General features: G+C 36.1%; 1 protein-coding gene across 1 annotated transcript in view; it reads left to right on the plus strand.

Annotated features, from left to right (window-relative positions):
• CENPF (centromere protein F) overlaps window positions 1-17,364 on the plus strand; it is a 39,490-nt gene that overhangs the window by 12,150 nt on the left and 9,976 nt on the right. Inside the window, 8 exon segments of the mRNA XM_030447819.1 lie at window positions 1,423-1,548; window positions 3,281-3,409; window positions 4,676-4,798; window positions 7,869-8,004; window positions 8,817-12,247; window positions 13,469-15,593; window positions 15,596-15,756; window positions 16,295-16,447. Of these exon segments, the coding sequence (XP_030303679.1) occupies window positions 1,423-1,548; window positions 3,281-3,409; window positions 4,676-4,798; window positions 7,869-8,004; window positions 8,817-12,247; window positions 13,469-15,593; window positions 15,596-15,756; window positions 16,295-16,447 (6,384 nt within the window).

Consider the following 17,364-nt stretch of genomic DNA (forward strand, 5'->3'; position numbering starts at 1 on the left):
GGATATATAGCTAGGGACATGCCTGGGGAAGAATGAGGAGGGGTAGGATTGACTGACCCAATTTGAAATGAGTTACAGTTCATCCTTAAGGTGCAGTGCAGCATCTTATTCCAGAAGATTCCTTTGGTCCTGCCATCTGAAGTTTTCTCCTTTCTATTCCGTTTCTAAATGCTCACACTGAAATTGGATCTCTACCTTCCCCCTCAGACTTTGGATGTAGAAGTAAATTGAGGTTCTGGATTTTAGTTTCTTGCCTCATAGCCTGAATTTAATTTTGGCAGGCCCCTTGCAGGCTTCTCTGTCACTGTTACTATTCACAGACCTCTGTGAGGTCTCTGTAGCCCTTCTGCAGGAAAGTTTCTATCTGATCTTACAGGAGATCACAATCTCTGCAGCCTGTGCTAAATAACCAGACATCCCAGTGCTACTACCTGTTTCTTACTTTCTTATGACATAGGGGGGCTATTGTTTTATTAATTTATTAAACAGCTTTTATTATTGGAAAAGAAATTGTCCTGTTCACACTTTGCTATTCTTCCTTCCCCGTGGAGAAAAAAACTAAAAAAAAAAGCATTACCAGATCAGTTCTGGAATAAAAATGAGTTTTGGGGAGTTGGGTGGACATTAACAAGATAATATAAATCATGTGGAGGTTATCCTAGATTATAGGTTACTAATTCATTTTTTAATTATTTTAAATTGTGAAAAGCCCTCTTTTGTTGTTGAGCTAGATTAAGATGCCTCTTTCTTTCCTATCCAAATCAATGTGCTGAATCACTCTGAATTTCAGTGGACTATTCAGTTATTTTCAGTCTAAATGTGTAGTTGTTTAGCAATTAGTGGTCATTTTTTGGTCCATAGCAACCTGAGCTACTGAAAATATGTTTCAGAGTCATAAATAATTTGGGTTGGAAGGGACTTTTAAAGGTCATCCATTCCAACCCCCTGTTGAGGGCCACCCTCAACTAGATCAGGTTGCTTGGAGCCTTTTCAATCCATACCTTGAATATCTTCAGGGTTTAAGCCTCAACTGCTTCCCTGTGCTAGATAGAGTACATTTCTGTTGGCTGTCAAAGACACTGCTTTTCTGAAGATGTTTTATGATTTTGTGTGTGTATACACATGTGTATACATATACACACCTAACTCTCTATATTAATGTGCTCTCTTTCTGTATACATATATATATATATATATATATATACACAAGCACACGTGTATTATCACAAACATAAGCAAGTATGAGTTTAGTACTTTGGATTGTTAAGAATTTATATGGTACTGGGTAAAGTTATGCTGTAGGCTATATGAATGCTGGAACAATTGTAGCTGGAGTAAGTCTTCTTATATAAATGCTTATAAATTTAAACGAAATGTCACATTCATTTTTAACCCTTGTGATTGATACATAAATTATTATAGATGCAAATGATGGAGCAAAAGGTGAAAAGGTTGTCAGAAGAACTAAATTGCCAAAGACAAAATGCTGAGAGTGCTCGTCAGTCTTTGGAACAGAAAATAAAAGCAAAGGAAAAGGAATACCAACAGGTAAGGCAAGAAGTACTTAATTTTTTAGTTCCTGTAGAGATGAAATCACATGTTTATTTTGTGTATCTGCTTTTCACTGAATTGCAATCACATTTGCTAGAACAGTAGAAATTGCAAAGGTAATTGAAAAACTGAAAACAAACATCCCAACAGAGGGCAGAGGATGTCAGAGAGATGCAGAATTATATTAGTATTTACTAGACAATAGATAGTATGTGAGAGAGATCAAACTGAGATATAAATCCATGAGAAAGTAGGCTTCATTGTCCTCAGAATTACACATATATGAGTTCAAACAGATTCAATTATTTCTGTGGAATCTGAGTTGATTTTTCCATGCATCTTGCATACAAGAAAATGATTTCTTGGGACTGTATCTCTATCACTCGAAGTTTGGTTCATGCTCAGAAGATGGTAAAATATGGGAGCTAATATGTACTTTAGGCAGCATTAGTTACTAGTGCCAGCACACACACACACATATATCAACATTGATCTTTACAGGTTTTCTGTTTGTGACAGTTCCACCCTCACCCACACTTTGCCTGCTAAACAAGATTTCTTTGCTTACTGGATGTCATACTGGTGTAGGAAGTGTCTGGTGTAGGAAGAAATCTCTTGTGCTGTTTTTGTTCAGAGTAGGATATGAGGGGAACGATTTCACAGATATGACTTACTAAAGTACACTGACTTGGGTGCAGGGTATTCCTGCACCTTGGAGTCAAACTGCAGAAAATATCAGCTCTGATTCCTTTACTGTGAAGATTTTTTTGTTGTTGTTATTTTTTTTTTGTTGGTTGGTTCGCTGATTCTTTCTTTAGTTTTTGTTTGTTTGATTGTTGTTGGTTTTGGGTTTGTTTGGGTTTTTTGGACTGGTGACAGTACAGTACTGTGCCTTTTAGTGAAGCATTTTACATGTATGAATTAACTGCACCCATACTTCACCTTCACAAGGATATCAGAAGTTGTTAGTAAAGCATTTTGGAACTTTTGCATAGTATTTATTCACGTAAATATCTTGGGGGTTGTTTTTTTCATTGCTTTTTATTACTCTCATACCTCTTGTTTTACATTCTAATATGCATCTGAAGTCAGATCACAACTCTGTGGTCCAAAGGCATAAGAACACACAGCTAGAGATGGGTATCCTCATGGATGCCTATGGATATGTCATAAGATCCACACAAACTACATCAGCTTTCTGCAGATTTCAGGAAGTCTGTTTTGGGAACACTAGATTTGTGCAGTTTCATGACTGCCCTTGTAAGAGTATCTTGTTGTTCAGTCCCATGCTAAGTATTATGTTAAGATTATTTTTTATTTGTCCTCGAAAAAAAAATCAGCCCTATAGTGTGGTAAGAAAATAATAGTAGATACGAACTTGTCCACGTTTAATGTAATTTAGTTTTTATATGAAATTTATTTTTAGGATGAAGTATTTTAATATCATTACTTTCTCTAGTGTTAGATATTTTTGTTTTCTGTGATAGGAAAGTTGCTGTAATGGAGTTTTTAAGCAGATGATATAAATCAGCTTAGGGCCATTCTTGCCCGTGTGACATTTGCAACATGCATCAAAGTTGTTTTTAAGCTGTTGTTCACTGTATAAATCAAGTGTCTCTGAGCAGGCAACATCTGCTAATGAAAATCAGTTGTTATTGTTCTAGTAACCAAAACAGATACTTGTTGCAGTTATGTGTTTATTTTTTGCTACTGTACCACTGTTTTCTAGGAACTCTCTTGTCAACAACGTGCATTACAAGCAGCAGATCAGCAGAGCAACCAGTTAAGGAACAAAATGAACCAAGAGCTACAGCAAGCCAAAAATGACTTCAATGCTCTGCGGGCAGAATTTGACAAAGTAAGCTTTTTGATATTAAAAACTTCTACTAGAGCTGGTATTTAGTTGTCTCACCAACACCACTTCAATTTAATTACACATAAAGCAAAAATGTGAGGACTTGTATTAATGTTTTATACAGTTTGTATTAGCTATTTTGTCTTCCATTGCTCTACCAGCAGCTAGCTATTAGAACATATTAGTTGTCAAAAAACCCACAATTTTTTAGGAAGTTAGAAAGCAACAGAAGCCTGAAGAGTTGGTGTCCAGAAAAGAGGAATGTTTAAAAGCCTCAAAAAAACCCCCCAACTTGAGAGCAGTTATAAAGCAGCAGAGCTAACTTAATTTTTAAAAAAGGGCCACAAGTTTTTTGAAAATTTTATTCAGATGCCCCATTAATAGGCAGGCTGAACTGAAGAAGTGTTACTAAAACTGAAAAAAGCTTTCCTTCAGGCTTGTTTTAATTTAGAAATGTAACCATTGGAACAGTCAGTCAAATGCTTTCAGTGTAGGTTTCTTTATATACTCAAGCTTCTATGTATGCGTACTGAAGGAATTGATTCCATAGAGGCTGATATAGTTGCACTTCAGCTCTTTCTCCAAGAAATTGAATTCATTAAAAGCTTATTAGAAAGCTAGTATCAGAGTAGACCTTTTTGTTTATTTTTCTTTTTCTTTCTTTTCTTTCTCTTCTTTCTTTTCCTTCTTTTCCTTCTTTTCTCTCTTTTCTTTCTTTTCTTTCTTCTCTTTCTCTCCTTTCTTTCCTTTCTTTCTTTCTTTCCTTTCTTTCCTTTCTCTTCTTTTCTTTCTTTCCTTTCTTTCATTTCTTTCCCTTTTTGAATTGATAATGGCATTTCCTTCCTTTTTATAGCACTATTTTGAAAGAGGGAAAACCTGTTCAATTTTTATAAAATCTATGCCAATGAAGCAGTAAAGGCATTTATGATCCTAGATTTCTGAGTCTTAGCAAAAAAGCTATTACACTCCCAATATAATTTGTATCCTACAGATATCATTGTGATGATGTGGCTGCAAGTTGGATGTATTAATCCAATTTCAGACAGTCTAGAAATATATGTATTTTAGTGACATCTTTCTGGGCAGAGGCAAAGGAGTGGAAAGGAAAGCAGCTATTTTCTAAACTACAGTAAAGCAACCTTAGGTTCATCGTGGGATAAAATAATGCAATTTTATTTTGGAATAGAATGTTGGAATTTAAAGGTGTGAGCATTAAAAAAAAATTATCTGTGACTGTGAATACAATGTCAATTTTCAACATGATTACAGGTAATGGCAGTGAAACAACGCTTGGAACATGATGCCAGTGATCTCACCCAGAAGCTGTGCAGAGCAGAACAAGCTTTATTAGCAGCCCAAGCTAAGGAAACTGATTTGACAAGGATCCTTGAGGTAACCAGTACAGAGGAGTCATTGATAGATTCCCTAGCATAAACTGTCAAACTGTAAACAGTAGTATTGTTACTCACATAGCATGTTTCCCCACAAAGAATCTTTAAACGCTTTTATGGATTATGTTAATAATGTATGTTAGTTTTAACAAAAAATGAGGTCTTCACCTAACATCCTATAGGTTAATGAAATCCAAACTGGCTGTGTGGGTAGGGTTCATTGCTGTGGTGCTGCTGATATGGTTCTAGTTCATGTTGGACTTACTTTTTATCCAAAACAGGATTTTGTTTCAATAAATTCTTACTTTTAGGCCTGAAATAAAAATATATTAATGTTCATTTGGTTTTAATAGTGAGTTTCAGAATAATTGACTGCTGCTTTGATGCACACTGTCAAAGTCTGAGATTTTATGCAAAGACTTACTATAGTCTCTTTTTTAAAAACATGCATTTTTCTTAGAAGCACAGTCCAATAAATAGTCTCTGCTTTAAAAGCATTCTCCAAAACTAAACTAAATTCAGAGAAATCTTTGGATGCTGCCATATTCACAGAGGCAGAAATCTTCTCAACTTAATGCCTCCTTTCCCTACTGATTTATATTGTTTTTCTTTGGTGGTAATTAGGGCATCTACACTTGATGAAATTGTTGCAGTTGTGTCACTAGAGACATCTAAATGCAAATGTTATCCTTTATTTGGAGAATCAGAAGTAGAAAATCTCAATCTTTTGTGATTTTGTGCGAGCTCAATCTTTGTGTAGTCTGTGTCACAGCTTGTTTTATTTAAACACTTTATTTTGTTTGTTGCCTGTTGTCCTGAACAGATAAAGTCTATGAACAAACTTAAAGTAAAATACTGGGTTTTGTTCCAGTCAGCATAAACATTGGTTCAGCTCTAATAAATTGTGAAGCTTCAGGTACATTCATGCTGGTAGATTATAATGTCTGGGAACAGTACCAGGTATTGGACTATTTGTACTGTTAATTGTTAGAACAGCACTTGCATGGCTTTGGCCCAGATGACTCTCACTCTTTCACACAATTCCCAGGCACAGTTTGGGAGTTCACATGAGCCCGGGAGCACTCCCAGCAAGGGCTTTGGTTAGAGCCACCTGTTTTGGAAGACAAAAGACTTTAGTTTTACTTATATGGACTATTCCACGTCACTTGGCCTCAATGCTAGGTAGTGGTCCTTGAAATTTATTTAGTAAATAAATCTAACTGGTGCTTTCCAGTGGTAAGACTATTCAATACAATTTTTATTCTTCCACTGTATCCCAGAAAGCCTTCATTCAGGTTCTGTACATTCTTAATGTAATCTTTCATAATTTTAGCAAAAAAACCCCCCAAAACACTGCAGTTGCCTCTATCTTAAGGCTCACACATAAGAAAACATGGCATGTAATGTAAAAAATTACATCAAATTGTTTCAGTGTCTTGGAGGCTTTGTTGTCAGTAGATTTTGTTTATAGAAAAAGAAAAGAAGAATGAGATTGGCATCTCTTTTTCTTTATTAAAGGGAGATGGTTGCAGTCTTATGCTAATGGTCTAACTGAGTAGTAGAGAATACAGTTGAATACATTTTCCTGGTGCAAGCAAACCCTTAACTATTCTTGGAAAACTGCTTGTAAACCTGCCTCAAGAAGAGTTTCTCCAGAATCGTAGTTCTACCTCTTTATAGGCTCTAGAATTTTCTTTGGTTTGGTTTTTGCTTTTTGAAGGGGTAATTGCAGAATGGCTAACCTGAGTTACAAGTAGAATCAACATACAAATAGAATCAATGACTGGGTTAAAAGGAAATTGATTCCTTTGCATATAGCTTTGGGAAGTGTAAATGGGTAGCTACTATCAGATAATTAGTCCATTAAATTATGGGTTCCTGGGTTTTGCTGAGTGCTGCTTATTTGGAATCTTTGCACCAAATCAAAGCAATTGGACCTTTCAGGCATTTTAATTCCTTAAACTTGCTTTGTTGAGTTTCCATAGATCACCCTAGATTTCCTAATTAACAGACTCATTTAGTTCATGTACTCGTATTGCATCTACATATTGTGCTTTGAATGCAAATAGCTTGAAGAGTTGCACTTCTTTGAAAAAATACTGTTAAGACTGCTAGAAAACTTTCTTCCTTGAAATTTTTATGAGACTGGTGGGTTTTTTTTAAAACTATGGGTACTGAAGGCAACGAGAAGAAGGGAATGCAAATGTTAGTGACAGTAACAATTTTAATCATGCTCTGAGAGTGATTTATTTATGTTGTTTCAAAAACAAGCCTGCCCTGCCAGCAAGCTTTTAATTGTTTTCATCCAGACCTTACCATTTCTTGAGCTTGGCTTTTGTGAATTGCTTCCCATCTGCTAGTAGTAAATGGATGAATAATTGATGGCCTGTTACCAATAAGGCCATGCCAGTACCATGCCATCTGTTGTCCAGCAATACAGGAGTTTGGAAAAAGAGGATTGGTTTCCTTAAAAAAACTTCTATCTGGCTTCCTAGATGCAATGGAGTTAGACAGTTTTGTTTACGTGGGAGGTTTTTTGGTTTTAAACTTAAGTTTATTTGCAAGAAAATACTCTTAACAACAAAACAACCCTCTGAAAGAGTAAGCACTTCCAAATAAAATTTGAGCAGTGTTGACATGGTGATGATGTTCAGTGGCAAGAGAACTTGTCTGCACCTCAGATGATAAGTGAAATATGCTCTTTAGGTCCCTAGTTAATTTTGATGCATTGCAGGTATTTGTTTCCTTTGTTGCTTTGGGAAAGTGCCTAATTTCATCAACTAATTTCATGTTCTGGCCTGTATCAATCTGTTTGGGGTGGGTCATGTGGAGCTGTTTGCTCTATGCAAACAAGGGACATACTGTATCAACTGAGAGCATCTCTCACATACTATCAACTAGTTAAGAATAGTTCAGTTTATTTTCCCAAGCAGTACTTAGAAACCCAGGCACAGCTGACAAAAGACTTAATAGGGCCTAATGGAATATCTTTCTTTTGATTTAAATGAACTGAATTTATTGATCTTCTTGGCAATTCACATGACCTATGGTTTTACTTGGTTTTGTTTTAGGAAGTGGAGCGGAAGAAAAACCTTCTTGATGGTGAACTTGAAAAAAAATTGCAAGAAAATCACCAGCTTGAACAAGAACTGAATATGATCAAGCAGTCTCTAAAGGAGAGCAAGAATTTTGCAGAAGAGATGAAAAGTGAGTTACATATTTAAACATGCAGAACTTGTGTTATATGTTTAAAGATGTATGTTGCCTGCAATACTGTAAATTTAATCATGAGTTAAATTAGAAGGCTTCTACTGTGAGATTAATGTTTTAACCACCGTTAAGCTTTTCCTAAGTGGAAATGAATTTTTGTCTGTGAACATACACAGTTCCTGAGGATACGTGATTTGGAAATGAATCAATGTGTACTGAACTTTTCAGCAAGCTGAATTTCATAGAATGTACTGAAACCAGAAAAATTCTGTTTTGTAATTCTTGTATGTGTTTCACAGAGTTGGAAAAAAAAAAGATAGGAAGTGCTACTTAACAGGCAATAGTTGAATGTTAATTGTGCTCTTTGTTTTTAATTGAGCACAGTGTTATAGGAATTGAGTTGGTGGTTTGTAATTCTGCTGGAATGTGACCTATCTTGTTGGAACTAAAAAAAAAACCCCAAACCAAATAAAGAAAAAACAAAACAGTGTTACTTGATGTAAAAATTTGATGAAAATGAGCCAAAGAAACAATAAGTAGTTGCACCTGTGAATTATATGCTTACTGCTTGTAGTGCAGACACTATCAGTCACCACAGTGGAAAAGTTGATAATGTCCAGGAGTACAGAGTCTGGTAACCTAAGTTGATCCAAACAGTCATTTATCTAGTGAGAAAACTTGAGAGTAATGCTTTGTATTTGAATGAGAACTGCAAATAGTAAAACTAAATAGTAAAAATTATTCTGGAAAATTATCAGTAGAATTGCCAGTAGTGACTGGCAAATATTTGATGGTGTTTTCTTTTACAGATAAGAATATTTTTCAGGAAGTGGAGCTAAAGTTGCTGGAAGAGAAACTTAAAAAGCAAAAGAGCTTCTTTTCACCTGAGAAGCTGAAAATAGCTTTAGCTGACATGGAAAAGCAACAGGATTCTATCCGAGACCTGCTCAAGGAAAGAGAAAACCTTATTGAAGAACTAAACAGTAAAATAAGTAAGATGGAGGAAGAATCAGAAGCTCTGCATAGGCTTCTTGGAGTCAAGCAGAGAGAATGTGAAGATTTGCAAAAAGAAGCTACTGCTTTTTCTCAATGGAAAAATGAAAACAATAATCTTTTAAATAAACTTCAGTCTGAAAAGGAAAATATGCTGACTCATATTCATGACTTGGAGAATTCCCTTCAAAGTCAGCAAATCAAAAATCACGAACATAGTGAGAAACTCAGAATAATGGAAATTGAAAGTGATAGGAAAAACACAGAGATTAGAGAACTTAAAGACATGCTGGAACATAAAAATGCAGAATTAGAAGAGCAAAAAAAAGCTTTTGATGAACTTCGTCAGCAAGCAGAATGCTCTGATAAAAAGTACTGTAAAGAGATTGACAATATGTCCTGTAAAATATTCCAGCTTACCAACCAAGTTGCTGAACTGGAAGAAAAGTTACAATTAGCAAAAAGTGAAGGACTGCAAAGAGAGCAATGTTATAATGACCTGCTTGGTGAATATGAAAAAGTCCGTTGTCTTTTAAAACCAAAAAACACTTCAGAAACAACAGGAGATGGAGAAGTTAATTTACAAAGTGATCAGGATCAAGCTGTTTTAGATACTACACAACTTGCAGCAAATAAGTCCATTGCTGAGGATCACAGAGATGCCAGAGCTATTATAGAAGGTGAAAAAACTAAGGATCTGGCCATCTTACGAGATCAGATTTCTTCTCTTGAGATTTCCTTGGTGGCTCAAAAGGAACTGAATTCAAGTCAACAGCAGAAGTATGAAGACTTACTGCAAATGAAGGGTGAAGCAGAAGAAAGATTAGTTAATGCAGAACAGATGCATGAAAGCTTTGTGACAGAAACTAAAGAGCACATTAGTAACTTGCAAGCAGATATTTCAGCACGGCAGAAATTAGTTGCAAGTGCCTTAGGTGTTCTTGAGGAAAAGGACATGCAATTGCAAAGTCTGAATGAAAGATTAGAAAACCACCAAGCTGAGTTTCAGGGCTTAGAGATCAATAATAAATTGCTTGAGGATTCAGTCAGACAGCTGAAGATCATGTCTGGAACATGGGATTCGGAGAAGAAGGAAATGTCTTCAATGATGGGCTCATATAGCAAAAAAATAGAGGAACTTACAGAAGAAAATGCAATCCTTAGGGAATTAAGCAGAATTTTAGAGCAAGAAAAAATAACTTTACTGGAAGCAAATAAAAATATTTCTGAAAGGTTAAAGGAAAAAGAAGAAATAATTTCTGAAATGTCTGGACGACACAAAGAGGAAAGACAACATATTGAGTCCAGGACTGAAGAAATTCAAACAGAACTTAAAATTTTGCAAGCAAAATATAAATCAATGGAAGAAGAAAAAACAAATTTGATGAGTGCTCTCAGAGAGCAGATGATTAAATTTGAGGAAAACAAAGCAAAATTAGAAAAAGAGAAACAGGAGAATAGAGATATCTTGCATAAACTAATAGCCTCAGAAGAAATTAAAAAAGATTTGGTTCATGAGCTGCAGTCAGAATTTTCCAATATCCAACTTGTACCTTCCTCAAAGCTTGAGGATTCAGGACAGGAAATGTTAAATGTCAGGGTAACACAGAACGAAATGCAAGAGCAACATAGTACTGGATTCCAAGATGAGGAGCATCTGGGAAAGAAACTAGAAAAAGAAAGTGAACCTCTAATGTGGGATGTTAGTTGTGAACAGAGACTCTATTCAGAACAGTTGAGGAAGTCCATGGAAGAAAAGGATGCTGAACTGAATAAATACCAAGTTAAACTTGAGATTCTTCAAATGGATTTTGAGGACAGAGAAATCTCCCTAGAGAACTACAGGTTAGAAGTGATACAATTGGAGACTGCTTTGAAAGGCGTGGAAGCAGAACTCGAAAAAAGTGTGAGGGAGAAAGAGAGACTGCAGCAAGAACTACAGTCTGTTAAAGAACTGAAAGCTTCAGATTCTCCACTTGCAGTATTAGAAGAAAGTGGTCACTCTGAGTATAATTATGATAGTGTTTCCCAGAACTGTAAGAAAAGAGGACTAGATGAAAGTTATTCATCAGTCTTGCTGGCATCCTCTTTGCAGGTAACAATAAACAATCTGACTGAGCTTGAGAAAATGTGTGAGAGGTTGCAGAATGAGAAAACCGTATTAGCCTCTCAGTTTAAAGACTCAGAAATCAATGGCATCACAGGTATTGATAAAGTAGCAGAGGAGGAAGAGAATATAAGGAATGCAGATAAAAATTTAAGAGCTGAGAAAGCTATTTTTCCTGATGAACTTATGGATCAAGGTGATAACAGTGATCTCAGAGAGAATTTTGATAATAAGGAAATGTCCTTTGGGCTTAAAGGATGCAGTATTGGACCCAGTTCTGACTACAAAGATTTAAAATTGTCCAGCAAAGAAATTAAAATGCACTTTGCTGAAGTAAGAGAGAAACTTCTGTCTTTCCAGAATGAACATATAAAGTTATATGAACAACACTGTGCTATGAGCTCAAAAATATCTGAGTTACAGTCTTGTATTGAAATACTGAAGGCAGAAAATTCTGCATTATCAACAAGCCTGAGCAATGCTCATAGAGATTCTATGAGAGTGTCACTATCTTCCAGCCAAAGTGATATGCTGTCTAAATTAGATGAAAGTAAGCCCACAATTTCTTCCTCAGACCTTTTTGAAAGTCCCTCTTTTACAGAAGAAAGTGAAGTGGTTGATTCCTGTAACAGTGGTATGTGCAAAGGGACAGAGGAAATTAAGCTGCCAGACAGTTCTGCACAAATAATCTCAGAAGGTGCAACAAATGTTTTATTTGGAAATTTTCATAATGATCACAAATTGGACTTTGCTAGAGAGCCCAGGAATACAACTCCTAGAAAATCTAATCTTGAGAAGATTGAGGAACTTCAGATGCTGTGTCAGACATATGAGAAGGCCATTAAAGTGCTTGAAGACCAATTTCACATTCAAGAGAATATGAAAAATGAGGAAATACAGGAGCTGAAAGAAGTTATACTCTCTGAAAGAAAAGAAATAGATCATCTCAAACAGCAGAATCTATCTGACAAGGAAGAATGGCAGCAGAAACTGCACAACGTGACTATGGAGATGGAATGCAAACTGGCACTGGAAAGAAAACAAACTGAGAATCTGTCTTTGGAGCTAGAAGCAGCAAGATTCCAACTACAAGTCCTTGATTTAAGTTCTCGTTCACTCCTGTACACAGATGTTGAAAATGTAAGTAACTGCTGTTACACAAGCCAGTTTTATGCAAACACTTTGCTTCATGGAAAGCTAAACTTAATTTTTTATGCATCAGAGAGATCACAGGTAGTAACAAATGATGATAAATGCAACAGATTTAGTCTATTAGTGCTATTACTTTGCACTGCTTGGTTGATTTTTCTTCAGTTCTGTGTTGGTGTGGATCCTGCTGTGTTAGTGGATGCACATCCACTGTATGTATGTCTACTGTGCTTACAAGCTTAGATCTCTGACTTAACAAAGTGTTTCCACATCCCTTAGTGGGACAAGCTAACTAGGGCTACTTCCACACCTCTAATTCTTTTCAGTGCTGTTAGCATCAGAACAGAAATATCTGGGAACAGAACAGTTAATTTTCATTTCAGCCTGAATTCCTTCAAAATATCCAAGAGAACAAGAAATTTTGGAGTCAACTTTGTCTTTTTCAGTTCTGTCCTCCAGTGCCCAGTCAACATCAGCTCAGACATTAAAGTTTAATACTACTTTCACAGCTCTGCATTTTGGCCAGCTCTGTGACACTGAGCAACTCTTCCTTGCAGAGAAGAAAATTTTTCACACGTACAGGTTTTGTTTGTGATTCACATAGAACATCCACACTGATACATAGACCCTTGAAGAAATAAATATTGTTCCTTATGATAGATAGCTGGAGCTTTTTGAAGATGAAATATTCAGTACAGATCATGTCCTGCTTTCAGACCCAGTTCTTTTTTTTTGAGTTCTCAGGATCTCAAGTTACTCATTTTTATTTTTTCAAATGTGAGCATCAGATGGCGCCAAATGGAAGCACAGCTCTAACAGACAGTGGTAATTTGGGAAAGGGATTGCTTGAGGATTTGGGCTTGTGTTCCTCAAAGATTCTCTGGTGTCTAATAGGAGGTGAGCAGTAAACCTTCCCTCCATTAGTGATACGAATAAATTTTCACTTTGCCACTTTGACAATTATTTTCCCCAAATATGGAGGCATATTTTATATTTGCACTAAGTCTTTGAGTAAATCTGGCTGAATTTGGCTACATTTGGTCAAAGATTCAGTGTATATAAATAAGTGTAAATCCTTTCCATAAGAAAAGCAGAGAAGGATCCTATCTATTTTGTGTAATTTGAGAAAACTTTAAAAATTCACCTTGTGTTTTTCTTATATGTATTATTTTTCTTTCCTTTTTTTAATGGATTGATTCTTAACCCTTGCAGAATGCTGGACAAGAAAGCAATAGTCATCAGTTAGGAGTGCCTATTGAAAATCCAGCACTGAACAGCAGTGAACCTAAACTAACCTCCAGTGAGAAAATGGCAGTAGGAGATACCCCTGTGTGTGAAGATGTAACTGAAACTCCTGAAGCAAGAATAATGGAAGACTATACTGAAAAGATTTCTGAAGAACATGAGTGTGAAAACATGTCAGGAATGACCAGCTCTTCAAACCACACCAGTTCATTGTCATTTTCCAATAGTAATATGTTTTTGAGGGCAGAGGATTTCTTTGACAACCAAATAACCAGTGAAATGCTTCAGGAGGAGGCAAAACAAACCTCTGAAAATTTGAAGCTTATCTGTGAGACAGAAGAAGGACATAAACATGTTGATTTGCTTATAAAAGTTGAGCCTAACTCAGAGCTGAACTTTGAGAATGCACAGTTAACTCCAAAGAGCTCAGCTTCTGCAGAAATGGAGGAAGCTCCTGTAGTTGTTAAGGAAGAAAACTGTGATGTAAAGGAAAACCTGGAATCAGTCTCTGTCAATAAGGAGCAATTACCTCTTGCAGTAGTGTCATTGGAAAAAACACCCGAAAAAGTAAACTCTGAGGTAAAGATATATAAAGTTAGATTGTCTAATGCAGCAGACACATTGGATAATGCAGAAATCACCAAAAAGATTTGTCATGAACAAGTTCTTGCAGCTGAAAATGAATACAGGAGTCCAAAATCTGAGCAACTTAATCCTAAGAACAATGCCTTGTTCATAGAGAATTATATTGAAATGCTTCAGGCAAGATGTCAGCAATTAGAAAGGGAAAGAGAAGTTAACATGAAACCTATTTCTAGCTTTCAAGAGCCCCTTGTTTCAGTCACAGCTGAGAGAAATCATATTGGCCAAGAACTGAGTGTTTTGCCTGAAAATAAAAATGGATTGGATCAGAAGTATCAGAATCTACAAGAGAAATTAAAAGAGCTAGAGTCAGCTAGGGTGGATTCTACTGAATATATTAAAAGATTAGAGAGTGAAGTGAGAACACAAACAAATCTGCTTGAGGCTGCAAAATCTGATATAAATCAATTATCAAAGGAAAAAGATCATCTTCTGCAGAAGTTGCTAAGCTTGGAAAAGGATGCCATGTCTTTCTCCTTAGAAAAAGAAGAACTCCAAAATAAAGCAGCTCAGCTGAACAAGGAGAAAGAGCTGCTTGTAAAAGAGTCAGAAATGATGCAGAGTAAATTAAGTTCATCAGAAATGGAAAATTCAAAGCTTTCTAGGTCTTTGGAAGGCTTGTTAATGGAAAAAGGTGAACTTGCTGCTAGGCTTAACTCAGCACAGAAAGAAGTAGATGAAATGAGACGTGGAATTGAGAAGCTGAAAGTAAAGATTGAATCCGATGAGAAGAAAAAACACCACATTGCTGAAAAGCTGAAAGAGAGTGAACGGAAAGCTGACTCTCTTTTGGATAAAATAGAGAGGCTTGAAAGGGAATTGGAGATGTCAGAGAAAAACCTAGAAGATGCAGTTGTTCAGTCAGAGACTGCTAAAGCAGAAGCAGAAACATTAACAGTGGAGATCGAAGAGATGGCTGAAAAGCTGGAATGTTTTAACTTACAAATTGAAGCCCTCTCCTCACAAAAAGAGGGTTTGGCTAAAGATCTGAAAGAAAAGCAAGAAAGAATCCTTGAACTGGAGTCCTCTAATTTGACTACAGCAAAACTGTTAGAGGAAAAGGAGGAAGAAAAGATGAAAATCAAGAATGAGTTTGAAAATGTTGTGATATTACTGAAGTCTGAGCTCAAAGATATAAGTGAGAAATTAGAATTTTCTTGCAAGAAGGAAACAGATGCTAGAGTAAAAGAGCAAGTCTTGATTAATCAGGTGGCTCATCTTGAGCAAGATAAAACATTACTATTACAGGAATGTCAGGAAATAAAAAATGAAAATATCAAACTGGACCAAACAAGGGAACTACTTGTTCAAGAATTGATGGACTATAAACAAAAACTCGATGAAAAAGTGCAGGAAAATGGTGCTCTTCAAAAGCAGGTGAAGGAATCAGAGGAGCTGTCTTTACAGCTGACACATATGCAACTCGAGCATGAATGCTGGCACCAGGAGAAAAAAGGCTGCAGAATTTGGTGGCTGAATTGAAGCTGAAGGAACAAAATTTTTCTGATAAGGAAGCCTTTACTGATATCCTGAATGTTCTAAAAGTGTCTTATAAGGACCTTGAGAAGGAACTGGAATCTACACTTTGTGAAAAGAGCATTTTATGTAAAAAGGTAATACCATTTCCATTAGGGTACTGTTCCCTTCTTAGGAGTGAGGATAAAGTGTTCTCTGGGCTTTCCACTTCCACAATAAATGATATCTTAAAATATCTTTAGCCTCATATTTTTACATCCTGTTTTTAAAATAATGTTTGCAATGCAAGCATGAGTTTGCATTGAGGTTACAAACATGATGTTTTTTTTTGTGCAGGATAAATGGGAATATTGCTTGAAAGCAGGCACAGAAGTTTAAGTAATTGATTAATGCAGTATAGTTCCCTCTTTTCAGTAGAAGAAAAAGAGGAAAAACAAATTAGTATTGTGTGAGTGAGTTTTTATATTAAGAGTAAGTATTGGGGAGCTCAGAAGTGAAATAACATTTGGAAACTTGCATGTGAAAACAGCATTAGCCTGTTGTGACTCTTGCCTGGGGCTGAACCACTCACGGGAATAAAATAACCTATCTTAAAACCTGTTGGTTTCATATCAGAAAATTCTGTGGAGGTAATGACTTGCATATTAAAAATAATTCTTGAAAATTCAATTTCAGGTAAATGAGCTGACTGAAAGTCGGACTGAGCTGGAAGTCAAGCTAACTGATACTGAGCGGGAGATTTCCAAATTACAGGAAGAATTTGCCACAGAAAGAAGGAAACTTGCTGAAGAACTACAACTTATTCAAGAACATTCAGAAAAGAACAAAGTTAGTTACTCTACGTGCAATGTATCTGTGATGAAGGCCAGATGTTCAAAGTGGGGAGGCTGGTCAAGGCAGCTGTCCTAATGGACAGTATCAGAGGTTCTTGCTTCCAGATTTCCAAGAATTTAAGTGTCTTCTGAGACAGAATGATTAGTTAGTAGCTTTTCCCTCTTCCTGCCATCTAAACAGTTTTCTTAGCGTAAAGGCCACAAGTGGATATCTAGAAATCTTTCAGTGCCAAGAAATTGTCTTTACTCCAGGCATTCAATCATCAGGCTTAGGATGTTAGATAAGAAATGTTACATTTCTGGGGCTTGTTTTAAAACTAAATTACTTTCAGTGTTTTGGTAGTGTTAAAGTACTTCCAGGACAAAGTCAGGGAAGAAACAATATTTGTTTTTTATTTGTTCATATTTAATTCCTAAAGGTTATTTTGCCATCTAGATGACTGTAGGTCTTATTGGTGAACAGTATTATGTGTTTAGATCAGCTTAAGTGGTCTTTGTACCCACTGACATTACTTAAAAAATTTTGTAACTAGGGGCTTGTTTCTGTTGTGGCATTGAAGTTTTTGAGTGGGAAAACAAGTGTCTGCAACTTTCAGAAATCCTGTGTGGAAAATACAGGCCAGCTGTCCCAAAAGTAGTTATAAAAGTGGATCAAAATGAAAATGCCTAGGAAGTGTTGTCATCTTAAATAGAATGAGTAAGGTGATCCTTAAACTCTCAAGTCACTCTCCGAGGGAAAAATATTTGGAAAGCTTTGATTTTGGCAGTGCTGCTTGATTGAACAGTTCTGACAAACTTGTACTTGGCATATCCTCCAGATCATGTTTCTCTTTAGATCATCCTTTGCCTCCTATCCAACCTTTTGGGTTCAGGTGTTCCATTTTTTAATTACAGTTGGCTTAGCCATGTTAT

The sequence above is a fragment of the Calypte anna genome, chromosome 3 (genome assembly GCF_003957555.1).
Source record: "Calypte anna isolate BGI_N300 chromosome 3, bCalAnn1_v1.p, whole genome shotgun sequence".
Classification (NCBI taxonomy): domain Eukaryota; kingdom Metazoa; phylum Chordata; class Aves; order Apodiformes; family Trochilidae; genus Calypte; species Calypte anna.